This window comes from Somniosus microcephalus, chromosome 23 (assembly GCF_052327205.1).
Source record: "Somniosus microcephalus isolate GS21.2 chromosome 23, FLI_Smic_1.0, whole genome shotgun sequence".
Taxonomy (NCBI): Eukaryota; Metazoa; Chordata; class Chondrichthyes; order Squaliformes; family Somniosidae; genus Somniosus; species Somniosus microcephalus.
In genome coordinates this window covers 40,065,687-40,093,054 of record NC_141009.1, presented here as the reverse complement: position 1 = coordinate 40,093,054, position 27,368 = coordinate 40,065,687, and the positions used below count along the sequence as shown (strand labels likewise).

General features: G+C 45.7%; 1 protein-coding gene across 1 annotated transcript in view; it reads right to left on the bottom strand.

Moving 5' to 3' along the window:
* The window catches only part of pappaa (pregnancy-associated plasma protein A, pappalysin 1a), a 281,514-nt gene that overhangs the window by 91,376 nt on the left and 162,770 nt on the right, over nucleotides 1-27,368 (bottom strand). Inside the window, exons 15-17 of the mRNA XM_085965833.1 lie at nucleotides 9,998-10,181; nucleotides 7,448-7,658; nucleotides 2,307-2,478 (exon numbers count right to left, since the gene is read on the bottom strand). Coding sequence (XP_085821959.1) covers nucleotides 2,307-2,478; nucleotides 7,448-7,658; nucleotides 9,998-10,181 — 567 coding nt within the window. The remainder of the gene's footprint in view (nucleotides 1-2,306; nucleotides 2,479-7,447; nucleotides 7,659-9,997; nucleotides 10,182-27,368) is intronic.

Sequence of the window (27,368 nt, the reverse complement as noted above, 5' to 3'; positions counted from 1 at the left end):
ACCCTGAGCTGAGCTTCTGACCTTGTATTCTCTCCGTAACCAAGTACGCCTACTTCCACGTTCATAACTGCTCGTCTCTGCCCCGCCTCAGCCTATCTGCTTTTGAAACCTTCATCCATGTTTTTGTCACCTCCAGAGTCGGCTATTTGAATGCTCTCCCAGCTGGCCTCCACCCCCCCCCCCCCCATGAACATCAGCTCATCCACAACTCTGCTGCCTATATCCTAACCCGTACCAAGACCCACTCATCTATCACCCCTGTGATCATTGACATTGGTTCCTGCTCTGCCAATGCCTCCAATTTGAAATCTCTCATCCTTATGCTCAAATCCCTCATGACCTACTGCCTCCCTACCTCTGTAACCTCCTCCAACCCTACAACTCTCCACAAACTCTGGTTCCTCCAACTCAGGCCTCTTCTGCACCCTCAACTCCCTTCACCCTACCATTGGCACCTGTGACTTCAGCCATCTATTGCTTAAGCTCTGGCATGCCCTCTCTCCACCTCTCTCTCTCTCTCTCTCCACTTCTCTCTCTCTCTCTCTCTCCCCCCATTTCTCTCTCCTCCTTTAAGACCCTGCTTAAAACTTATCTCTTTGATCAGCTATTAGTCACCTCCCCCCAACATCTCCCTTTTTGCCTTGATGTTAATATTTATCTGATTGCGCTTCTCTGAGGCACCTTGGGACATTTTTCTATGCTCAAAGCTCTCTATGAATGTAAGTTCTTGTTTTTACATCAATTCAATCTATGGACAAGTATTCTTTTTACTGAACACCCATTTTTTTTTCCATTGTTAAGGTTGTACGCTATATAGTATAATACTGTGATGTCATCTAATGTTACAAGTGGATCTCCCAAGGCATTCCTCGTAGGGAGTCAGATGACGCGCTAAGATCGATTTTGACTGCCTTCACCTCACACGTTAACAGGCGGTAGTGGCCTCAAAATGGGATTGGCAGATTTACCGCCCGGCTCCAGTTTGAAAGTGTCCTACTACCGGATGTCCAAAGCATCGCCTGTTTCAGGCGAAAATTCCCATTTAATATGAAAATTGATGTCCTTAAGTAGGACCCCGATTGCCATTTTAGGTCAGAGCCTGCGCACTAGTTCCACGGGCGACGGAACCGAAGAGTCCCGCTAAAGGTAAGTGTTGAATTATTTTTTGTGGAGATGTACTCCTCCAGGGCCCACAAAAAATAATCTGGGCTTCTGGCACCCCAGGACTCCCACCCTCCGTGATTGCGCCTCCCCTCCCTGTAACTTGTCTTACTGGCGGCAGTTCTGGCTGATCTTGAGGCCTCAATCCAGTGAAGTGCCTACTTGGCGTCTGCAGCTCGCCTGGCAGATTGAAATGAGGCCGGGGCGCTCAAAATGGCAGAGGCCTCTTCTCTTCAGTGCTCTCCACTGGTTGGTTGAACCAAAGGTGAAAATAGACGCACTGTTTTGGAAACCCAGGAGTGCTACACTGTATAACGCACCATGTGTTATTCCAGGTCCCTTCAAGGCCACACTATTTAGCAGATGCAGCTTCAGGTCAACCAAAGTTTAATTGCAATTTGGTGAGGGAACGTTTACAGACTGAGAAAATTATTGGGAATTTCGGGTTCCAGAACAAAAGCACTGAGCATTAAGTAACTGGCTTTCTTTTATTTTTAAAAGTCTGTTCTGCATCTGTGACATAGCATGACATCCAGGCACACAGCTGCAATGTTTAAATATATTGCAGATCTTTCTTGTTTTTTGTAAATCTTACGGTTCAGCATTTTCAAGGCAGAGCTCTGTGAAAATGAAATAAACGGAGAAATTTGGGTACTCGAGTTCCTGATCCGTGTTCCCAGGTGGAGCTCTGCACTGGGAGTGCTAAATCATAAAATTTACCTTGTAGTGTTGTCTGAGATGTCACTTTCTTCCACTGGAAATAAAATCATCCCATTGACTGGATCTGCCCTCATCGTCGTTGATTAAAAACATTGGGAATCAAGGGAAGCCTGAAGGGGGCTGGAAGTTCCCAATATAGGAAAATCCCCATTAACCACATCACCATTAACTGGCGTCCATCTGTACTGAAAACTGTTTGCATTGCATATTAGGAAGTCTCAGACAGAGATGTGAGTCAGTCTGCTGAGGAGAAACCCTCATAAAACAGAAATAAAACCCTTGTAAAAATTTTTGTGCGGTAAAATTAGCGAGGAAGTGTTCCTTACTCCAAACAGGCAGCAATGTTTCTCCGTTACAGTTTTCCTACTTAAAAGCTAATTTTCTAACTTTCCACACATGAAGTATTTGTGATTCTCGTTACTTACAGTCTGATTGTTGGCATCGCTGCAATTTATCCAGCAGGCACTGTTGAACTGGAAGCCATTTGAACACTGGTAAGACCCGTGAAATTTTGCTGGGACTGCCTCACACATAACAGGAACGCACATTCCTTGCTGCCAGCTCCCATCCTCTGTGCACCTCGTCTTGAAGGTCCTCCTTTTAAAATTAAGAACTGAAAATTAGAAACTGATTGTACTGAAGAGGTAGCTATATCAAAATCTCTATTGCAACACTATTACTCAGGAGTTTTCTGAAACTTGTAAAGGCGATCTTGATATCTAAACCACTCGTTTTCTACAGTGTTTCCTCTCAGAACAACAACATACAGTACGTATATCCTGCGTTTAACATATCCCGAGCCTCTTCATACAGTGGAAGCAGGGAGGGGGGATGAAAAAATAACGGACCAAGCAGGAGAAACATTTGGGGAGATGTCTGAAAACATTATTGGAGCTTTTGAACAGGATTTTTGAAAGAAAGGAGAGAAGTTGCAAGGCTGAGAGGTTTAGGAAGAGAATTTCAGCTTACTGAGCAGGTCTGCCACCAATGGTGGAGCAGAGGGAAGGGGGGAAACATACAGTGGGCCAGTGTCAGAGGGTGGAGGCTTTGAGCTGAGACATGCGTTGCAAATCTACGGTAGAAGTTCAAGAATCTGAAGATTGTAGAAGAAAGGGAAGAATCAAGATGTTCTTGGGGGGAAAAAATACATTCAAGTAGGAGACTACAGCAAGTCTGGTTTCCGACATAATGAGGATGCAGGTCTCCAAGATTAAATTACAGCCTTTTCTCTCTAAGCTGTATTTACATTTTTTAATAACATGCACTATGGAGCTTGTATTTATTACCAGCATTTTGAAGTATTGAACATAAATAGAAGGAAGGTCCATGATAATTGTCAGGTTTAAAATTGAATGATTTAAATTGACACTTATGCTTTCTGTGGATAAAATATTTCAATAGTTTACTTCTAGTTTCCTAACTGCAGCAAAAATATAGTATATTTTACAGCAGGATATAAATAACTGAATCAAATTACAGTCCTAAAGCAGAATCCTTCGTGAATTAAGAGGTCAGTAGATATTATGAAAGTATTATGTGAAGGTTACAGTGCTGTCTATTAGTATGCAACACCAGACTTTCACATAGTCTAAGTTGTACTGTTCTAACATTTCATTTTTTTTTTTTTTAATGGTACAATTTAAGTTGTTTTGATTTCCTATTCTAAAATGGTATTTCTTGCATAATTTATGCAATGTTTCCAGCTCCCCCTTAAAATCTGGCAAAAGTGCCCAGGATTGTTCCCTTTCTTGTCAAATCTAATAAGCATGGATCCTGACAGTAAGTGGACCTGCCTGACAAGTGCTTGATTGGTCATCCCAGTGAGTGTCTTTCCAAAGGGCAGCTGTTGGATAATGAGCGCTATTGATTTTTTTTTTAAAGAATTTCTACGAACCGTAGGTAGTTAAAACTGCATTCAGCTTATCATTTTTTTAAAATCCCGTTGAGTTAGCTGCTTGATATTTTACTGTGCTTTCCTTCAGTTGTCCTATGTCTGGCTATGAGAGTGGGAGAAGGACCTGCTCCCTTGTCTCTGCCGCTCATAGTTGGCTACGAGCAGGTGCTGGAGAATGCTCATGGAGTGATTCCATCTACGAGTTCAAAAGTGAAAATATTTCCCTTGCTGTGGGGAAACATTGTCTTCTGTGACAGTATGGCTGAGATTAGAAACTCGCACTGTGTGGAATTGTGGGGCAAATCCGCATCCTTACAACTCCATCCCATTGGACAGAGAGTTAGAGCTTCAATACAGTGGGCTACGCTGTCACCTATAGGTGCTTTTACATTTGTATTTCGGCTTGTGGGAGAGTAATATCTATGCGCTGGTTCCTCACAGTGATATTGCTACAAATGGTTCCCTTATTCCCACTGCAGAATTCTAGAACTTCAGAAACGTAGGTGTAAGGTAAGTAGGGGAAGCCCTTGGGAGAGAAATGTCCACTCACCAGCTCCCTATCTTTCCACTGGTATAACTGGCTCCCTTATTCCTACGTCAGAATCACAGAGCCATGAAAATATAAACACAGTGAGGCAGCATGTTCACACTCTGGTGACCAGGATGTAAAAAGCACTTAGAATTTCAATTTTAACAGAAATGGGTGAATAAATGTCAGTTTAATTCTGCTAAGATGTATTTCAGCGGCAGAGGGTCTGACTGAACTCGAAGAGAAGTTCTTGATAGTCTCGCCCAAGTCTGAGCATTACTTTTCACCAAAACTGCATAGATGAGTGCACAAGAAGAAATCATTCTCTCTTACTCCTGCCCTTTTTATTTTACTCTTTGTAAACGCGCATGAATCTCCCCTGCAGCTTGGTAGCAATTATTCAGATTGCGGTAACCTATTAAAAAATTGGTTAATTCATATATGCACTGCATTACTGCAAGAATTATTTCTGTGTTGTAATGTCTATGGAGTTCTACATACACAGGATTACATACATAGGATATACGGCACAGAAACAGGCCATTCGGCCCAACCAGTCCGTGCCGGCGTTTATGCTCCACTCGAGCCTCCTCCCGTCTTTCCTCATCTAAATTTATCAGCATAGAAACATAGAAGATAGGAGCAGGAGTAGGCCATTCGGCCCCTCGAGCCTGCTCCGCCATTCAATGAGATCATGGCTGATCATCCAAATTCAGTACCCTGTCCCTGCCTTCTCCCCATATCCCTTGATCCCTTTAGCCTTAAGAAATATATCCAACTCCGTCTTGAATATATTTAATGAACTGGCCTCCACCGCCCTCTGTGGCAGAGAATTCCACAGGTTCACCACTCTCTGGGTGAAGAAATTCCTCCTCATTTCAGTCCTAAATGGCTTACCCCTTATCCTTAGACTATGACCCCTGGTTCTGGACTCCCCAGCCATCAGAAACACCCTTCCTGCATCTAGACTGGTGCACAAGAACACCCAGGTCTCTTTGCACTTCCCCTTCTCCCAATCTATTGCCATTCAAATAATAATCTGCCTTCCTGTTTTTGCCACCAAAGTGGATAACCTCACATTTATCCACATTATAGTGCATTTGCCATGTTTCTGCCCAATCACCCAACCTGTCCAAATCGTACTGGAGTTTCACAACATCCTCCTCACAGCATACCCTCCCACCCAGCTTTGTGTCGTCTGCAAATTTGGAGATATTACATCCAATTCCCTCGTCCAGATCATTAAAATATATTGTGAACAGCTGGGGTCCTAGGACCGATCCTTGCGGTACCCCACTAGTCACTGCCTGCCACTCGGAAAACGACCCGTTTATTCCAACTCTTTGCTTTCTGTCCACCAACCAGTTCTCTATCCAAGTCAAAACCCTCTATTCCCTTCTCCCTCATATGCTTGTCCAGCCTCCCCTTAAATGTATCTATACTATTTGCTTCAACCACTCCCTGTGGTAGCGAGTCTTCCCACATTCTCACCATTCTTAGGGAATTCAGAAGAAACTTCTTTCCCCAATGTAATTCTATGTCAGTAGTCTACCTGCCTTCATAACTGGAGAAAATACACACTATAGGGAAATGAAGAGGGACAAAATCCTTTACTGCAGACAGATAGCAAACTTGTTAAAAAAAAGATTCATATTTAATATTGAAAGTGAGTTTTATTGTGATGTTATTGATTGAGGGAGGAATGTTGGTCCAAATACAAAGGGTATTCAAATGCTCTTCAAATGGTAGAGGTAATTCCGCGATCCTGTAGTTCTAGGACTTGGAGATAAGGCCGCAACATTGTAGCCTGCTTCTCCCTGTGACAGTGGCTCCCCACTGGGATCGCGGAATTGCCCCAAAATATCATGAGATAGTTAAAAGTCCACCTAAAACAGAATGGGCAGGTAGGCCCTTGGTTTTAACACCTCATCTGAAGAAGAGATTTCTCTGGGGTTTGAGTGTGACCTTCCTGATCAGTTTACTTTTTCACATACAAAACGGGTGTCGAAAATAATACTTTGTAATGAGTGCAAAAGGCAGTTCGAATTCTTTTTAGAAAATATCGAACGCTACAGCCACAGGTAAAGGGGATGGAGAAAGAGCCTTTCAAGCCAGTGGGGAACAAAAGGAATTCCTCACCTTGGTTTTTATTTAAGACAATCTATCAGTTTCATTACTTACATGCATTTAATTAAATATGCATGAGGTTTCAGAGATGCTCACCGTTACCAGAAGTCAGTCAGCGCTAACCAGCTGACATCAGTCGGTCAGCTCCCTAAGGATTCATTTCTCTCCATTGTGCAGCAAGGCTGTTAGCATGCAGAATTAATTTTAATATCTGAAAGAATGGAAACGAGCACTCTTCTTCAACGTTTACAGAGGAAGAATCCGTGCTTAGTTGCTGGTTGTGAAACATGTTGTTCATTGCTGCTCTTTGTAGCTTGACAAATGTAACAATCTAGCAGTGCTTCTCAGCCTGGTGGCTGATAATAATTAAAACACAATTTAGCATCAAAGAAGTTATTGCTGATAACACACGCCAAATAAGGTAACGTCATTGGAGTCTGGCATCTAGCTGCCAAAAACAGTGCGATTTCCCCTGTACATGTTTTTAACATTACAGCACTGGGCACTACATTAGCATGCAAGCGAATGTTTTTCTACATTCTTGTGGTGCAACTTTAAAGGAAAACCCTAATTATTTGTTAGTTCATAACTCCGACACCTTTAACCAATTTCCAAGCTTGCTTTCAGATGTACAGTACCATGGGGATCCGCTTTTGTCGGTATAAAGAAAACGAATTAATCATGCAACAGGCTTCAGTCCCACGGGGGAGGGGGGGTGTATAAAATTCAACTTGGGCGGCAGTGCAACACAAGCGATCGCGAATCGCCAGCCCATTTTGTACCCCGTCCGATTTTTTAAATGTTCTCGTTGAAGTCAACGGGAAAGAAAATCGGCCTGGAGTGCCAAAATGAGTGGCCGATTCGCTATCACCCAAGGCAAATTTTATTCCTCAGTGATTTTGCTGAAGTTTGCCTCCACTGATCTTTTCAAATCCAGAACCAACAGAAACGCGTACCTCATGATGCCTCATTTGCCCCCACCCCGGCAACAATCTGTCACCACACGAGACACTTACTTCCTTATCTTTCTTGAGACGTTGGGGACGTGGTATCCCGGCCTGCACTTGTATTTACACGACGAGCCAACCTTGTGCCCGTCTTGTAGACACCGCGAGCTGTCAAGCATGGCATTGGGCACAGGAGGAGGAGCTAGGCACATCAGTTCACAAAGGGACTCTGGGAAAGACCACAGTCCATCGTCTAGGCAGGTCAGAGTGTTATTGGTCCCTGCAGAACAGTATATTGCATTAGTCCAAATGGAAGACTCATTTTTGGCACGGTCAAAATCCTCATTGACTAGAAACTAAAGCAACCTTGTTGGAATTGCTGGCACAATAATTTGGAAAGCAAATTGTTCACAGTTCCCCAGAAACGCGTATCCTGTACACGCTGTTACAAACCACAACTAAACACTGTTTTATAGCACAAAATATATCTAAAGACATTCACTTACACAAACTTTATCCCATTTTCTACCCTTGAACCTTGGGCTGTTTGTTTTTGTTGGCAGGGCCTCCCTACAACTTTCTTAAAGTTACTCAGGATTAAAAAAACAACTATTATTGTTGCTTTAGGCTGATCGGTTCCAATAAGTAACTTGTTGGCTTGACGCACTTGGACGTTTACTGAAAAAAAATACTGGAGGTGGGGAAATGCTTTTACTTAAAATGTATGTTTACTGGAAAAAGGGAGATTTTGCACATAAGGCAGTCTGAAGTGGATTGTGCAATTCAAAGTAACAAGTTTAATGTTCCGCCCGCTTGAGGGAAGATGTCTTCATGGCACTGATGGGAAGATCTGACTGTCCATCCCTCATTGCTCTTTCCCCACCCCCAATGTGTTCCCCTGGTCTGATATATCCTGAGGTAAGGTTCCACGGGGCCACGCTAGTCCCTGGTACCTCAGCTAGGTAGCCATTCTTCCTTTTGTGAGCTGAAGTAGTGAGTACTGACATGAGAGGCACTGCAGCTGTCCTTGCCTGACCTCCACATACCCACACTCCCCAGCAGGAGATACTGGTTAGCAATCAGGAACAGGAAACTTGCTGGATTTTTCACTTCCCTGGTCCAAGGATGCTGAGGCCAGCTGACGCTGCCCTGTCTGAGATCAGCTCACTCAACACAGGCCAGGGGTGATTTGTACAGCTCAGTTCCTCACTGAACAGGGCACATCAATGTTCCCTCTTTTTTTGGGTGCGCGGCCCCTTCAAGCTTCAGGCAATGCGCGGTTTTACCATTGGAAAAACCAGCAAGCGGCCTGCGTGGGAACTTCAGACAGCTGCATGGCCGCGCTTCTGAACAGGTGCATTGGTACACAGACCAATTTTTTCATACAAAGGGTGGTAGAAATCGGCAATTCGCTCCCCCTCCCCATCAACAAACAACTCCTCGAGGAAAAGCCATCCCAGTTACTTCTGGAGTCTGCGCTCCTTGCGTGGCACCTCATTTACGGTCTCCTGAGTTTGATGTTCATTTTGAAATCTTAGTTGTATTTAGGGTTTGCCAACAGAACCATAAAACCACAATATCATTAATATTTTGGGAGCATATACAGCCTTTTAACAGCAGCATAAATGGCAAATCAGCCTTACGTTCAGCTCTCATGTCAGTATTATCTTATTTTAATTCAGAGCATCAGTGCGAGGCCAAGGCCCATAATTTAGGACATCCCCAAAGTTGAAAAGGGTAAGAGAGCAGGCAAGATAATCGAATTGAGTGAATGCCCGCCCCTCAGCTGTTTATTTTAGTACTTCCACATCTGTGTGTGACCACTACAGATGTGCAGCCTTGTCAGGGCCTAATAAAAGGAAATAGTCTTTGCTTAATTCAAAATCTGGCTAATGCCATGTTTTCACTTTCTTCTCTTGGTTCAATCCTGATGGGAGCAACAAGATTAAAAATAATAAAGTTTAACTACGTGTATAAAACCTTTAAACAACCGAGAGAGGTTTCTGGAACTTGACTGCATGTACTGGCTGTTGAAGGCGTGAGCAGAGAATGCAGCGCTAATGGGCTGTAATACTCTATCATGTCAGTGACTAACGTGCCTGTGACGCCAAAATTTTTTTATCTATTCAACCCCTCGCCTCCCTCCCCACCCCTGGAACATGACGCTCAGAGGATGCAGTTGTCTGGATCCAAAACTGTATATTAGTTTGCCGTACAGTTTTATAGAGTGAGCAAAATCTGCAGATGATAATGTTTTTTATTTTAGTGGGGGGGGGGGGGGGGTAAGACCTTGTCACTCAGCTGCATTAAATACGCACACATCCTGTACAGTGCATCAATCAGAACTAGCACAGTGCTTCCAGGTTCATGTTTTGCTCTGACACTTTTATCACTAAGGAGTACGGTGACAGTGATTAGGAGTTGGGCTACTGCCACAGACATCCAGAAAGAATGGATTTTTCTGACTCCAGAGTGTCTCTCTAGAGATTCAGGCTGTTGAGCTGATGGTTCATCAAGGAGGTGAGAACACGGCAACAGTTGTGACGTTACATTTTTTTTTGATGAGGGAGCAAAAATAGGTACCTGGCGGTTTGTACTGCAGTTCCGGTCTTTTCTTACCTCGTAGCAGAGCAGGGGGTCTGCACTGAAAGGTGCACTGCTTGCCAAATGTGGTCCCTTCAGGGCAGGAGAAGGTGGCAGGGTAGATGTGGTACTGGTCAGGGATCCCGCAATCCACAGGCTCGCAAAGCAATTGTTGGTTCCATTTCCCATCTGTGCAAGTGACTGTCATCTTCGATTCAGACTGGAAACAGAATTCTCACCAGGTTCAATTCATGGGATAGAAATATTCAACACAGAATCTATAAATACCAATCATGGAAAGATTAGTCTTTCTAACTTTTGCATGCAGAAGTGACGCCAAGCCAAACAATTCCCATTTTCTCAAGCTTTACCTTCCAAGACACAAAAATGGAAGATATTCCTTTTTCATTGGTCTGGAGAACTGGATGTGGTCCAGTTGAGAGGAGGCTTGAAGGTTCTGCTTCATGCTGCCGTTTAATTCCACAACAAAACCCTGGTACCTTTCCTGAACCCAGACAGCAAGTGCCATCAGACTACGGAGGCATCATAGCTGATCCCAGGTTCATGTTTTGCTCTGACACTTTTATCACTGAGTGCGGTGACAGTGATTAGGAATAGGGCTGCTGCCACAGGCGTCATAGCTGATCCCATTCCTGTCCTTGCGTGCAAAAACTTTCCAACAGGGCTCAATGGATAACGATCAGGAGCGGGAACCCGAGTTGCATTTTCCCCTCCATGGGATGGGGCGCTGAAGCCAGTTACAACACCCCAGTTGTTACCTTGACGGAGATCGACACTGTGCCAACCTTTCCTGATCTGTACGGCTCAGCACACTCCAGACGGTGCATTTAGCCTTAGGCCATTGGAGGAACAGACGAGGTTGTTTTTTCATACAACATAAGGTGCAGTACTTCCCCGTACTGTTAGGCAAAGAAAAGTTTTGCACTACACTTTCAGTTGCTGCTTGATTATTACCTAAATCACCCTTTCTCCTTGGTCATATTGCCTCCAACTAAATTCACTGCATAAATGAACATCCTAAAAGAAAACAACAACAACAGCGGCTTGTATTTACATAGCGCCTTTAAAGTAGTAACATGTCCCAAGGTGCACCACAGGAGAGTAATCAGACAAAACTGAGCCAAAGTAGGAGACATTAGCACAGGTGGCCAAATGCTTGGTCAAAGAGGTAGGTTTTAAGCCGAGTCTTGGAGGAGGAGGAGAGAGAAGTGGAGAGGTGAAGAGGTTTGGTGAAAATGACATGTTTATCGAGAATAACAAATGCTTGGCATTGACCTAGCAAGCAAAATTCCTATCTTGGGTTTCAGCTGGGATCTGGAAACCACTCGAATGTCACTCTTGCTTTTTATGGAATTATCCATTCTGCTTGACTGCATTGCTTCCCTGTTACGTACTGGCAGCTGTCTGTTACCATGTAATATATTTTGAATTAATAACTCATTTCCCATTCCACTTTCAAGTTTGTTAAGCACAGTAAATGGCTCCACTTGGGGAGCTGAGGGGGAAAAAAAGCACAGGCGGGCAGCATAAGAGACTGTTTCGATCCACAAGTAAACTGCACACATCTTGATCTGGATTCTCCAAATGGATTTATACCGAGAGTAATATATTATGTAAATTCTGCATGTGTGTTGCTTAGTTTCTATCTTCTGTGTTCTCTCTGGTGAAAGCCAAGTGCTCACTGTGCCTAATATTAATTATGGGCAGGCAGGTCATTAGAGCAATAGAGACCTTAGCATGTATTAATATATGATAATTACACACCTGTCTCTCAGTCATTGTAAATGCTGTAATTGTGTAATGATCTCTGACACCAGTTAAATTGTGAAGTTACTGTAATTTAATCCCGGAAGACAAAAACAAGGAGAAACGTGGGTCTTTTCACCCTTGAAAGGAGGCATCAGAGAGATTTGATACAAGACTGTAAATGGCATGTAAAAGGGACACCCAAAAAATATACTTTAAATTGTGAGAGTAAGGATTGTTTTAACTGGTAAGGGGCAGATTTAGGACTGACATCAGGATGTCATCAGGATTCATACAGTGATTGGTGCATAGAATAGACTCTCACTTTAATTTGTGGAGGTTTAAAACCCTGGAATTCATTAACGAGCAATTGGATTCTGCACTGAGGAGACCCTAGGGTTGTCCTCATTGAATGAACTGAGATGGGTGAGGTGGGGAGACCTACTGATCTGAATTACCCTGTGATCTTGTGAAGACACTTGTACCCCATTTCTATTATGGAACACCATTGAATGGTCCCCTAGCTGTCAAATGTACTCGGGGCAGCAACAAGGGCAAAACTGTGCTTGAGCAACTTCATGGGCGCATGGAATTAATTGAAAGCCACCTTGCGACTATGATCCGGCTGAGGCTTTACTCAAGGTCGAGGATAGTTCTGCACAGACCAGCGATGCTGTAAAGCACACCAGAGCCAAATTGGCGGGCCGACCCGTGTGATACCATTGGGAGGTGTTCACTTTTCCAGCCATTGACATCCAGGGGTTCGAGGCATCCCAGACAGTACGTTCCCATGGAGAATTCTAGTGCATGCAAAGGCACTGACCCTAGATTACTGACCATCCCGGACAGTCCTGTAAATCAGTGGATTGTGCGAGGTATCAGTCAGTCTCTCCTTGTTGCTATATTTATGTTTTCAAACCAGTTTTTTTTTGAGGCAGCAAGCAGACAGGCATTTTGGTTGAACTCACCCTGCGGTGATGTTGCACTCCAGTGACACTGCAAATGGAAACGGTGCTCTTTCGGTAAGAAGCCCTCCCTTTCGTGTTGTCGCTGAAGCAACACTTTGTGATTTTTCCACAGGGAAGCCCAACCTAAAAATTGCACTTCCCAGGCTTCCTCTGACCAACTATTTTAATGCATGCAACACAGCAACAAGGCATGACTGACAGAAACGGGCTAAGCCTATAAGTAGAGCACTAGCACGCTACATGCTATTAAGTACCGTTTGATAATCCTGTGCAGTATACCTCCTTTTTAGTGCTCCAATTTATCCCAATTCAATTCAGAAGAATGATTTCCTTACCACCTCCACTCAAGGATGCAAACTACTCGAGCTGCACGATCTCTGTACTTTATAATATCACGTACAGGAAACTTTCTGGTATCCGGCACTGACGGGACCGAGCTGGTGCCGTTAGATCAAAACTGCCGTATAAACCAGCGGCAATGCTAAAACATACAGAGCTTTTCAGCTCCGTGTGAATCAACAAACCCTGTTGCTTAGCAACAGCTTCAAAACAGTCGGCTGCAGCTGCAAGCGTCTCTAGCTGAAGCTGTTGCTTAGCTACAGACCTTGCAGAGCCTGACTGGGAAAAAAAAAGCAACAAGAAGTAAAAATACTTATAGAAAACGGCTCCTGAATTTTGCCGGTAGATAGAGCTTTCCGGACTTTTAACCTCCGGTTAAACGAAAGTTTCCTGTACTTTCTAACTTATATTGCTTAAAGTGCCAGTTAATCAATTTGATGACTGTAATTAGCTATCTCTTTGTTTTATGGATCTGATACACTTCTCCATGCTCCTCTACATAACGATTCCCCTCACCGCTGGACTGGGCTGATGAACTAACTTTAGGTTACCATTAGAAGCCAGCTGTTTGTCATCCCTGGATGGCTTGGTGGGTAAATGCAATGCCCAGTGTGCTACAGGGGTATACAGGCCAGTCATGTCCCAGACCGGAGTCCTGGCCTGTGCTAAGCGCACTAATCTCTGTAGGGTTAACAGCACCACAAATTGGACTCGGTGCTCCTGGGGCACAAAGGCGAACAACTGGGCACATGTCCAGCTCCTTTTCGTTATTGCTGGGAAGTTTGGGCAGTTCAGGTTTGTGTACCTTGGATGAGGGGGCAGGAATGGTCTCTGGTGTGATGCTCTCCACGGTTGAATGGCCTAACGTTCAGTATCTAAGCTGAACATGGGTGGGATAGAGAGGTGCCAGCACCATGGAACCACATACCAGTAAGCAGCCAACACCGTCGGGAGTGAAAAAGAATCAGGAAAAAAAAATGTTTTACGTTCAGACCAACTGTTGGATGCTGCAGTTTAGATACGTTTAAAAAAAAATCTTTATTTTAAATAGTAATTGACTTTTACTAATAAATCAGAACTAATGAACACAAAGGTACAGGTACAGCTGGATTCCCACCACATTTTCGGTGGGGCGAGGAGGGGGGGGAGATTTGCCTGTGCGAGGCGCAATAACTGTGATTATGCCTCATGCACCAAGAAAACCTTCCCTCACATACCAAAACAATGACTTACATTATAAGCCCCCAACCTGCGCATGTCTCCTCCTTCATTAACTTAGTACTACAGTCACTCTTCTCATGTCTTAAAATGTGTGACATTCACCTAATATGTGAATCTGGGAACTCAATTTATTAATTTTAAAAAAAATTGCAGGCAGTTTTATTGCTTGTCCAATCATTGGAATTCAGAGAAAGACTTGCATTTTTTATATATACAGGTAGACTATCCTTTATCCGAAAACCTCGGGACCAGCCGTGTTTCGGTTTTCGGAAAATTTCGGATTTCGGAAGGTGGGTCGGGGTCGGCGGGGTTCGGGGTTGGCGGGGGTCCGCGGGGGGGTCGGCGTCGGCGGGGGGGTTCCGCGGGGGGTCCGCGGGGGTCCGCGGGGGGGTCCGCAGTCGTGGCTTGTCCGTCGCTGCTAGCCTGGAATGCAATGAAGTTCCGCATTTCCACCAACAGGTCGTCGTGCTCAGCCGGAACAGGGGCCGGCACCGCCGCGGGCTCAGAGCTCTCGTTGCTTTCGAGCCTTTGGAAGAGAGTCAGGTGGTTCCGCGGGGGGGTCGGCAGGGGGTCGTGCGCACGACTTACGCTGACCCTCTGCTCAGCATAAGTCGGCGGGGGTCGGGGTCGGCGGGGGTCCGCGGGGGGTCGTGCGCACGACTTACGCTGACCCTCTGCTCAGCGTAAGTCGTGCGCCACTCTGGTCATGTCGTGCGCACGACTTACGCTGAACGAAAAAACCTTCGGTTTTTAGAGGGTTTCGGTTTTCGGAAGTTCGGATAAAAGGTAGTCTACCTGTAGTGCCTTTCATGACCACCGGACGTCTCAAAGCTCTTTACAGCCAATGAAGTACTTTTGAAGTGTAGTCACTGTTGTAATGTGGGAAACGTGGCAGCCAACCTGCGCACAGCAAGCTCCCACAAACAGCAATGTGATAATGACCAGATAATCTGTTTTTGTTACGTGGATTGAGTGATAAATATTGGCCAGGACACTGGGGATAACTCCCCTGATACGAATGATTCACAGAAGGATATTTGTGTTTTGGAATTGTATAATGGCCGCATAATGTACCTGAGGTATTTGAGGAGCTTTATTAAACAAGTGAGCTGCATGATTGATAACGAGAGTTCATCCCCATGGGCATCTGATGAATGAATCCATCCAAAATCACAGAATCATACAGCACAGAGGAAGGCCATTTGGCCCATCATGTCTGTGCTGGCTCTTTGAAAGAGCTGTCCAATTAGTCCCATTCCCCTGCTCTTTCCCCATAGCCTTGCAATATGTTAGCCTATCTTTTCTCTCTCATGTGCTGACTGACGTTTTGCTTCCAGGATTTTCTCTCAAATTCACAGCATTTGCAGTTTTTTTTTACTGTAATTTAATAATTTCAATTTGGTTTAGAGAAAAAATGATATGCAAACTATGATATTCCTCTGTATTGCTCAATTGAGCGTATCTTGATATTCCTGCTCGTCAAACACCCACTTGCTCTGGCGAATGCAGCCAATTAACAGCGGGTGTCACAAGTCACTGATACCCTTTCCTGGAGGTGGTAGATCATTAATGCTCTCGAGCTTCAAGGATATGACATGATGTCAACCCTCAGCGGCGCCAACATGGCTCAAAATGTCAAACCCCATAGAAACCGAATGGCGCAATACGGAGATTGTAATCTAACACTGAGGGGGACCAATTGGCCAGGAAACCGACAGAATCAGGTCAGCCACTATTGGAATGAACAAAGTAACATGAGGCGGGAGTGTAAAATGGGCAGGCAACCCAATCCTGTCCATCTCCTGCCAGGTGGGTTAGGTGTAAGTTACCCCTGGATTTTCAGATGATTATAAACCAGGTGATCTCTGCTCTTCTGCTTTACAAGGTCATCTGAACAGCAATGCCCCCCCACCCCACCACACCCCCGCCTCTTAATTTTGATCGCAGCCCTGTAACGAGCGCCGTATTTTATTCTTCACTGCTGATGCAGCGCACCTGTATGTGCGGTGCCAAAAGTGTGTTGAGCAGGGAGCCATGGTCATGTTCATTCACATTAGTGTGGAGCAGGAGATGGAAAGCCCACCACCGTGGAGGCCCACTCAAGCATGGGCCTAGGCCATTATTTGGTCACCTCTGCACACCGGTGAGAATCTTATGATTACAAACGATCACAATGGAGTCAGTTTATTTCACCTGTAAAAATAAAATGGCCACATAGGACACCACCTCAGTTCAAAATAAAAACAAATTAAAGGTGCACTTTGGAATGGTACCATTTGCAGTGCCGACAATGCGGATACATGTTGCTAATAATGTCACTTTTCACCAGTACCAGGCCACGCTAGTGTGGATACACTGCACTTTTATCACCAGTACAGTGAACACCACGACAGAGAGTCACGGCATAAAGGATGCATTTGATTTGCAAAGGAAAGTTGACAAAGGAATTCATTTCCCATGAGGTAAGATGACCTACAGAAGACCTAGTGCCACAACTGCTCGGATGTCAACCGCTCCGAAAGCTGTTCCACCACCAGAGACAATCGGGGTTTCTCAGTGGTACGGCCACTTGAGAATTCCCATGCCAATTGGTGCTTTGGGACTCCAAAAAGCAACAGTGCTTTTCCTTCAGAACTTCAAAAGAACATTGCTCCTGTTCAGCCTCAAATTTAATAATGCCTTTTGCGCATGTTACACGATGGTCTGAGCTTATTGATTATGTTCCGCATTAGAAAAGCAGAATCTATTATAATCCACTTTTGCTGAACAATGATTTTTTTTGTGTGCGTGGTTGCTTTGAAGAATTTTTACAGGCATCTCTTGATAAGCTGTAAATATGGTTAAACTAATAGCATGTTGTGGTCCTTGTCTGAGGCCATTTGTGTTCTACACATTCTTATTATCAAAGCACAGGAGGTTCTGCTTGTAGCGCTCGATTTCAAAATATTAAAACCGCATTGCATTGAATGGTATTTTGCACCTGCCTGTGTTGTTCGCCTCAAGTTATGTCGGAGAGCTCAGGTTTGGCTTATATTGCAGCTTCCCTCCTCGTAATTGTTACGAGCTGACTGGAAGAGTCATGTGTCCATGGCAACGGGAGAATCTGAGAACATGGGCACAGCAGCTGTACGAAGTGAGAGAGTGAGAGCCTGGAAGGGTTACATATCTGGGACAACGGGAGCCTCCGCAGTCAGTCTCAGTGGCACAGGATCACAAAGGTGCCTGCATTTCGTAACCTTTCAGCATTCAATACTGTCATGATAATGAGTTGCACAGGAGTCCTCACTGAATCTGGGTAAAACAGCCTTGCTGGTGGAGAATTATGGAAAACATGGCCTGAAATGGTAGAATTCTTGTCACCCTTCAACATTCAATACGATATAATGACAATGAAAGTTTCTGCTACCAAACGTTGGACAAACTAAATCGATTTTTATTTTAAAAACCCTCAGGGACCTGACATCAGCTGCAGTACTCTGTCCGATATGGTGCTTGTTTTGGCTGCTTACCAAATCAAGCATTATATCTTGATTGCAATGCATATTGCAATTTGCAATTTTCTCTTTATGGCATTTAGTTACATTGCCAGTATTAAGAGTATGCATAACAGCAATATAAATGGGAAACATTCTTATTTATCTGCTGTCTGGACTAAGAACACTGAGTTTGTTTACCATCCCTCCCTGTGTAATGAACTTAGCAAATGCCAAAGTTCCCCTATTGGGGCAGTTGATATGTGGCTGAGCCACAGAGCCCAGGAATGTCCCAAATCTGATGCCCAGCTTGTGCTAGGAGAGCTGATCTTGGCCAGGATGGCACTAAGGGCACCATATCTGGCATCAGCACTCTCAGGCTGCAGAGGGGAAAAATCAGCCAAGGTGTTTCTGTGTGGCAGAGTTTACGAGCTCACTAATTTCTGGGGAGGGCAGGTTTGAAAATTCAAGTTTGAAACAGCGCTGCGATAAATGCAAGCATATCATAGGCATAAACTTTAACATGAGGAAAAGGTACAAATTTTGTTGGTAAACCTAACCAGATAAAGTCAGCTGCTCAGTGTCAGCACACTACACATATCTGTCTGTAAAGCTGCCAACAACGTTTTCAATCCCCTTGATTTAGGTCTGTTCAGATCACAAAATGTTCCCTTGCTGAGCAAGGCAGAGTAAGCAACCTGCTAGCAGTTTGTGCCAAAGTCGGCACTCAGCTGTTGAAAGCAGTCCATCGTGTTTTGCCCTTGCCCGCACCGCCGCCCCCCTTCCTCTCCCCAAGACCTGAGTGAGACCATTTACTTGTCCCCTAGGGAATTTTAGATGCCAGCGTGCATCTATCCACTCTGTGGGACAACACAATAGAACATCAAGCTGCACCAAGGACAATGCAGCTTTATAAAAGCTGATACAAGTCTGTGTGGCTGATGAGGAACATAGTAAGAACAACAGATTGAGTTAACAGATTAATGAGCTGTATCCATTTCTCAAAAATTTCATTCATAAAAAGTATACATAAGAGGAAAGCTTTTTTGTTATCTTCAAACATTATCCTTTCAGCCCTGGACTTGGGTTTAAATCTAATCCATTAAAAGATGGGTAATTCTACTCCTCTCCCTGATGACAGCTAAGGGTCTTAACTGAAATGAGTTTAGGCAACACTCAGTTAAGTTATTGGTGAATTGATCAATACGGATTGATTTTTTGATTTCTTTTCTGACCTCAGCTTATTTTTATTGAGTTAAAAGTTCAGCCCCTCTGTACTGTTGCCCTGTGCTTTGAACACTGCACAAAGCTAGGAAAATAACTGATCCCATTCAGACCAGACTGTAGTGTTTTTACATGTCTCTTTAAGTGCTCAATCTTGCCTCCCTCTAAGCTTCCCTCCTCATCCACTGTCCTGCCAGCTGGTGCCTATTTCCAGAACCCTTTCTTGTCCTTCCCTCTGCTACCCCTTCCAGACAAATGCAATTCAATCCAAATCAGCAGCAAAGCCATTATATCTGCCCAGCTACTATGTCGTGCCAAATCTTGGTGCTCCAACCCTAAAGGGCTGTAATCTGGAAATTCCCAATTTTATGTAAATGCTAACCTTTAGCAATTGTATGGCTGGCACTGCACCACTGTCGCAGTGATTAGAGGGTGCAAGCAACAAAGGTAACACATACTAATGTATTTGAATGGTCACCACATTGGCCTCCAGTTCTCCCATTGGGTTGCAAATTTTTAACATGGATTTATCTGAGAGAGTATCTCTGTGGTGTAATGTCCCATATAGGCAAAGAGTTACACAAAGGGTTAATCAACGTTACTGAATACAAGATACGAATTCGGTAAATTGCAGTGTTCTACCAAATGCTAATGGGAACCTATTTGCCTAAATCAAAAATAGAGAAATCGAAGAATCATATTTTAATTTTTAAATAACGGTAAGAAAAGTGACTCTCGGAAGGATTGGGCAGTGGAATTGTGTTCAATGCGTTAAGGTGAGAAAAAAACAGCTTCTGACCTGTCTCCCCACTAAACAGTAACGACTGCACCATTACCAGCCACATTAACAAATTCAGACCTGCTGATATTGGGAAGTTCCTTCTATCAGATTTGTATGTTTATTTGTTTTAAAGATGTCACAGTTAGTAACCTTTCAAAAAAGACACTTACAAAGAATTTAGAATTAACTCTTAATAGCATTTTGTTTTTCTCTGTCCATTGTAGATGCTTATTTTGGTGTTGACTTTCAATGTTTTTGTTAATACTAGTGAACTATCTGGAAAGAATGGGTGCGCCATGTCCTGTGAATGAGCTGGTATGGTGGGGGGTGGGGCAGGGGGTGGCAATTGAATTGGTGAAGCACCCTGGGCTGAACTTTTTTTCCCTCCCTTCCTTGGGTGGTGCCGATTCATTCTGAGGAATGGTACCACTCAGCACTATGCCCATCTCCACACAGTGACCCATGGCAGACTAGGTGACTGTTGGGAGGCCATCATAGCTAGACCTTTACTTTCGAGCAGAGAGCCAAGATCAGATGCATTTAAAGTCATAGCACCCTTTTACAGAACAGGTTTGAGACGAGCATTTGATAGGTTTGAAAAGAGAAAATACTGCAGATGCTGGAAATCTGAAATAAAAAGAGAAAATGCTGGTGATACTCAGGTCAGGCAGCGTCTGTGAAGAGAGAAACAGAGTTAATGTTTCAGGTCGATGACCTTTCGTCAGAAAGGTCATCGACCTGAAACGTTAACTCTGTTTCTCTCTTCACAGATGCTGCCTGACCTGCTGAGTATCTCCAGCATTTTCTATGTTTATATTTGATAGATTTGTTTGTGATAAAGGAAAGCTGGAGGAACATTGTTATGTCTGTTGTACCCACAGAGACGGGTCTTTTTCTGTAAGGTGGGACTACGATTCCATTTATTGAACCGCTTTTCACAAGTTAGCTCTTGAGAGGTGATTCTGTGATGTGGAGCACCCAGCCGGGAGTGGGACCTGTAGCAAGCACATCGTGGAAACCGCTTGCGACTGGCCAGCGATCTTCTGTTCATTAAAATTAATGAGGTTAATGGACAGAAAGTCACTGGCCTTGTGCCCTCAACGTGATCGCTCCCATTTCTGCTCCCTGCTGGAATTGCCAAATCACCGAATCTCCCCTTTAGGTGATAGCAATCAGGGGCCGCAAACCCAAGCTGATTTCCCCTCCCCGCCCCCCCCCCCCCCCCACCAACCCCCTCCTCAACATGTCCTTGCTTGGGAGCTGTGGCCAATCATAACGCTCTTTCTACCGACCTAGCTGACATCACTTAACTCAGCACAGACTGCGGATGAAAAGTTGGATCTCCCTAATCTATGCAGCTGAGTTACTCGCTTATTAACTGATCCATTGGGGGAGCTGGGTGGGATATTCTTTGCTGCTGTTAGTTCAGCTCTTTCGTACAGTCAGGCTCCTTCCAGCCAATTCCCCTGCTATGGTCAAAAGCCCTCAATGTTTATAGAAGAATAAGAAAAACAGAACTAGACCGAAATGAACAAAAAAATAGAAGGTTAGCCTGTCTTCATGGCGAGACTCTCTCTTCCAAAAAGGGGCCCCGGTGGTGAGAGTCCCCTTGCTTAAAGGTTTCACCTCAGACTGAAGTCAAAGCTCTTCTGGTACATTTCATAGGGAAGGGTGAGACTTGGAGCAAAAAGATCAGATTCAGTGCAAGTCTGATGACATTAATAATTTGCTTTCAAATATTTCCTGCTAAGTATTTGCTGCCTGCTAATCAGCACCGCATGTAGGCTGTCATCAGCGCTTTGCGTTGCACTGGGTTACGGTCTGTCTCGGGTCGTACTGGAGGGACTTCTCAAGCTGTCCTCAGCCGGGCTGTTCTTTGCTTAAATCGGAGACACTGCGTGCGAGGAGTTTCCTCCCTTAAAAAATTTACAGCTGTGTTCCACTTCAAGTACTTTTTAACTACCACTGGCTACTGTGCTTCTAATTAAACACAGATGCTACTTTTTCTTTATTGTGAGGTTATGAACCCCCATTTTTTTTTTAAATCCAGGATTGTTTTCAGTTACCTATCCACCTATCTCCACCCCACCCACCCCCTTGCTGGTTTACCTGAGCAGCGCTCAAACGTATCCAAGTCACGAGGCAATCCCATTTCTCTGAAAAAGTTGCTCTCAAGAGGCTGCACACTCTACCAGCTCAGGGGGAAACCCTCGCCAACCCTCCCTTAGCCCGCACGATTTCTATCCCCCTCCCCACTACCACGCAGATGAGATTGGGAGAACCCCTCCAGGGATTGGAGGGGTAGAATTCCGTCTTGGACGGTCGCACGAGACAGGCAATACCGTATTGGCTGCCTGTTGTGCACCCTGGTGCGATACTCCATTGCGAGCAGGGGGTACGAGAGGCGGCCCGTGCGATTCCGCCTGCTTCGCGCTACTGCCCCAGGTGAATTTCGGCCGCTTGAGAGTATTACACGCACGGATCCACAGGCCAGCACTCTGTGACATCACCAGTGGCTGCTCCGCCATACCGCCACATACACACGAGTGCTTTCCTTTTCCGTGGTCTTGTTAGTGCATGGTTACAATTTTGTTTTCTGTACCACATTATTTGCCCTCAAGGGGGCCAAAAAAACATAAAAATTGAGCAATAAATATTGTGACACTTGTAGTAAAATTCATTAGGAACATGAGGGGTTTTTTTTGTTGGAGGAACTGAGTAATTTTCCTTTGTAAGTACTCTATAATATATAAGTGTTCCAAGGGCTGTTTTCCACAGACTCAGAGTGCTGACTTGCGGCTTGGCAGCTATACAAGGAGCAGCCAAGAGACAGCCTCGCTGTTCAAGGGAGTGCACAGGATGGCACAGTAGCCCAGTAGCTGTGTTTACATGGGCAAGTTGTGCCTCGAGCAAAGCCAAACACAATTACAGAACACAGTTAACAAAGATGTACTTTCTCGGAATTCATTCAAATTATTTGAGCAAAAACAGCTTAATTTTAGAATGCTGAAGTAATGAGAGGCTATGAAATTAGAAAGGGTATACTTAACTCTCAGTATAGGGAGGGGACAGAGAAAATGAGCATGATGTATGATTTACGCAGGAAGATTATTTAGAAAGAAACACATCAATATGCAGGTACCGTGCCCTAGCAAAATGCTGCTGTTGGGAATCTATCATGTGTTTGCTTCGGTGACAAGAGCTGGGCAGGCGCCCCAGCTGTCCTCCATTCACCCCGCTCCCCTCCTCCGGCTGCTTTATTTCTGTATTCCAGATCAAGTCAGTTCAGGACAGTGGGGTTCCTCGCATTTTTTTATGCGGGAATGATTACATTTACTGAATCGCATTTAAGGCTGAGGATAAAAACACATGTCCCGAGACACTCGGCAACCACGTGGGGGAATCTAGAACTAGGGGGGGCATAATTTCAGAATAAGGGGGAAACCCTTTTAAATCGGAAATGAGGAGGAATTTCTTCTCTCAGAGGGTCGTGAATCTTCGGAATTCTCTTCCCCAGAGAGCTGGGTCATTGAATATATTTAAGGTGGAGATAGACAGATTTTTGAACGGTAAGGGAGTCAAGGGTTATGGGGAGCGAGCAGGGAAGTGGAGTTGAGGCCAAGATCAGATCAGCCATGATCTTATTGAATGGCAGAGCAGGCTCGAGGGGCCAAATGACCTACTCCAGCTCCTACGTCTTATGTTCTTATGTAGAAACTACTGTGTCACCCTTGAAGTGGGTTTTTAGACAATTATGGAAACAATGGGCCTGATTTTGTGGATTGTGTGGGAAATGGTCGGGTTTCCCCGAATGTGGGGTTCTGACACACAAAAAAATGTGTCAGCCAGCTCCACGCAATTTTCCCTCAAGTGGCCAATTAATTTCCAGCGTGTGGGCAGCCTTGCTAATTGTCCATTTCTAGTCAGAAAGCCCCACAATATGATGTCATCATTTGTGGTGCTTTCAAGGTCCATAGCAAGCTCTGCATCCTCTGAAGGCTTCCAAACGAACCATACAGGATGGCAGAGGAGCCTACAGCAGCTGTGGCCAGTGCCAGATGTCGAGCTGCCTCCAAATTCGACGAGGCTTCACTGCAGGCATTATTGGATGGGGTTAGGGCCCACAGGGAGGTCCTCTTCCCTAGGTCAGCGAGGAAGAGGCCTCCCACTGAGACCAATGCTGCATGGATGCAGGTGTCAGCAGATGCCAACTCGCTGGGAGTCACCAGAAGAACCTTGGCATTACATCTCTAACTCCTTCCTTTACTCCCCCACAGTACCATCCAGAGCCCCCGTCCTCACTGTGCAGCCAGACTCCTCAGAGGAAGCTCCAGCCTCTGAGGGCGCAGCGTCACCAGAAGTAAGCGCACCCAGCACCAGCGCAGACACTCACACCTCGGGGGGACCTTCGGGACATAGAGTAGTGTTGTCACCTGGTGTTTCACAGCTCACAAGTGAGCCTCAGCAGATTCTGGAGACAGGGACAGCAGTGGAGAGTCCTCGTCGGAGGGCGCAGGACTCTGCCAGCTCAGCTCAGCTGCGCTGCATGTCGACCCTCTGCCTCTGGGTCCATCCGCAAGAGAAGAGGTGATGGATCTCCATGCACAGATGCAGGAGTCTCTGGCAGGTTTTGTCTCCAGGGTCACTGCGAGTGTGGAGCGAATGGAGGAGTCCATAGCGACCATGAGCAGAGCCTTTGTGGAGTCATTGGCGCATGAACACATCACCATGGAAAGGTTGGCAAGCTCCATGGAGGAGATAACTCGCCAGGGTACGGAAAACATGGTGAGTGCTCATAAGAGAATGACATCTCTTGAGGAGCGTTGGCCATCTATTGAACAGAGAAACCAGACCTTCATGGAAGTCCTTCTGAGTAGGACTGCCAGTGCAGATACGGGTCCCCATGGCCCTCTAAAGCGCAGCAAGGTGCTCTCAAGCCACTTCCAAGCGTTGGCCCCTTCTGGCCTGTGCAGCTTCAGGTGAGTGAGCAGCAGCCTGGTGCTCCTGTTGCTGATCCTGCTGTTCCTGGTTCTGCTGCTGCCTCCTCTGCTGCTGGAGATCCTCTAATGGCAAGAAGGGAAGGAAAAAAAGGCGTCCCATGCTTCTGGTAGATGCCTCCGCTGAGGAAGTGCTGAGTGAGGGTGGCGAGAGGGGCTTCCCAGGAGATCGCATTGGAGAAGTGTGTGAGGCTCCAACCTTCCACAGCTGTGCCCAAGCCTTGAAGAAGTAGCCCCAAACCTGCAAGAACAAGGTCCTTCAACATACAAGTGCTGTCCCTTTAAATCGCAGCTTTCCCGAATGACCTGCAGCTGACAGCAAGCAAGCCGGCAAGCTTCACGCCAGGTCTCATCAGTGGGGTTCCCCGCAGGCGTGTTTGATGTGGGGAAAGCCCCAAAATCGCAACGGCCCCTGAAAATCGAATTAAACAAGGTAATAATTGCTCATTAGTGTTCCGACGGCCAGTCCCGCCAGCGGCGGGCGGGACTGAAGCGGGTCGCAGAGAAACGGTGGTCCGAAAGTCAGACGGGGCGGGGAATCAGGCGGGGGGGTCGCGACCCACTTTTTCGGCGATTTTTCGGCCCCTGGCCACCTGAAAAGCCGCCCGACAGCTGGCAGAAAATCGGGGCCAATGTGTTTGTGACTGGTCTAAGCTGTTTATTTGCTGAGTCTAATCTGTTTGTTGAGTCTTCTTGAGACAGAAAAGGAGGTGTTGTTTGTGAGGAGATGCGTTAACGGATTTACAATGATCAATGAGATTGTTTCCAAAAGTATTAGAATACAAATACAAAAAGAAAATACTGCAGATGCTGGAAATCTGAAATAAAAACAAAAAATGCTGGAGAAACTCAGCAGGTCAGGCAGCATCTGTGAAGAGAGAAACAGAGTTAACGTTTCAGGTCAGTGACCTTTCGTTAGAACTGAAACGTTAACCCTGTTTCTCTCTTCACAGATGCTGCCTGACCTGCTGAGTTTCTCCAGCATTTTCTGTTTTTATGTTAGAATACAAAGGCCTAGAAATTCAGTGGCCTGCGCCACCAGTTTGCGCCCAAAGAGGGCTTTTGTGCCAGTCTGCAAACTTCCGGCGAAATTCAGCGGTGCGCTAATGGCGGTGTTAGGCTGTAGCGCTGCGCCGCCACCGATGACGTCATCGGTGTGCGCAGCGCCCCGTTTCCGCGAAGAACGCCATATTAAGTCGCGCCCGCCTCTTCAGCGCCGGCCGCAAACAGCGACCGGTACACAGGGCCTACCTGTGGCGGTAGTGGCGGTAATTAAAGTGGAGGTGCGGCCGGCCGCTTTTTCGGCGGCCGCCTGCCCGCACCTCCTTCCCCGGCCTCCTCCACCCCCCCCCCCCCCCCGCGGCATTGCCGGCTGGTTTCCGGGAGCCCGGCACTTCTCCGTTCTGCCAGGCTCTTTTGCTCGCGATCGGGGCTCCGGCTGCTGCAGGCACCTCCCCCTTAAGAGAGGGAGGAAGGCCTGCAGTACCGCAGCCTGCCGCTCCGCTGCGGGTGGCGCTGCGGCCACTAGCGCGCCGATAATCAGTTTCAGCGCCCAAGCGGGGTGCCGAAACCCCTGCTTAGCGGCCGCCTTCCACTTGGTGCGCTGACACTGAATATCCCGCTTGCGCAAGTGGATCCGCGCGCAGCGGTAATTCCGGTGCCCAGGCGAGCTGGGCGCCCCAAAATGAATTTCTAGGCCAAAGTCTAATGGGCTGCTCCTTCAAGGAACAGTACTGCCTCAGAGTCCCGGTACTGTGGAAACTGTGCCTCTTATATTCGATTCTATAGCAAGCACAACGACAGAGAAAAGACTGCTTGAATAGTTTTTATGCCATAGTTCCTGACTTTGTTTTTGGCTATCGTACCTTCCCCATTGGCTGTGGAAGTCCACATTGGCCAGTGATTGCAAGACCTGCTGGGCTGAGCTGCCTTCACCTCCCAAACTGCAGTGTTTAAATTACCATCTGGGATTGTATTGGAGCTGGAGGACACCACTGGTGCATCTTAGAAAATTGGACTTTGGCTGAAAGTCAACTACAGAGATCCTTTTTTTTCCCTCCAGCTATTTGAGGTCAAACAGTCTGAACACTGATCTGCTCACATCATATAGAGAAGCCCGACCATTTACCAGCAGCCTGAGCAGCAAAGTCGTACCCTGATGAGAAAGAAAGTCTTGCATTTCTACAGCGCCTTTCACAACCTCAGGACGTCCCAAAGCGCTTTATAGGCAATGAAGTACTTTTGAAGTGTGGTCACTGTTGTAATGTCGGAAACGCGTGAGTGACACAGCGAGGGTTAAAATGGAAACTGGACGAAGTACTTCTTGATAATTAGCTGCACATTTTATTTCAATGAAACGGGCATTGATAAAAATCACAGTTTTAATCTTCTGATTAATATCATTGCCTATTAGAGCCATACAGTGCTTTGATAGGTGAAGGTGACTCTTGACACCCATTGCAGGCACAGAAAATGGATACCCACCCTGCAACTAAAACAGAATATATCATAAAAACAAGCACCAGGGAGTATTATCAAAGCTGTAATCTAATATCAGATGGCAGATATGAACTGACATCATTGTGACCCTTCAATTAGATCTCTGCCTGTAAATCCCTCCCAGGTATTGGCTTAAAT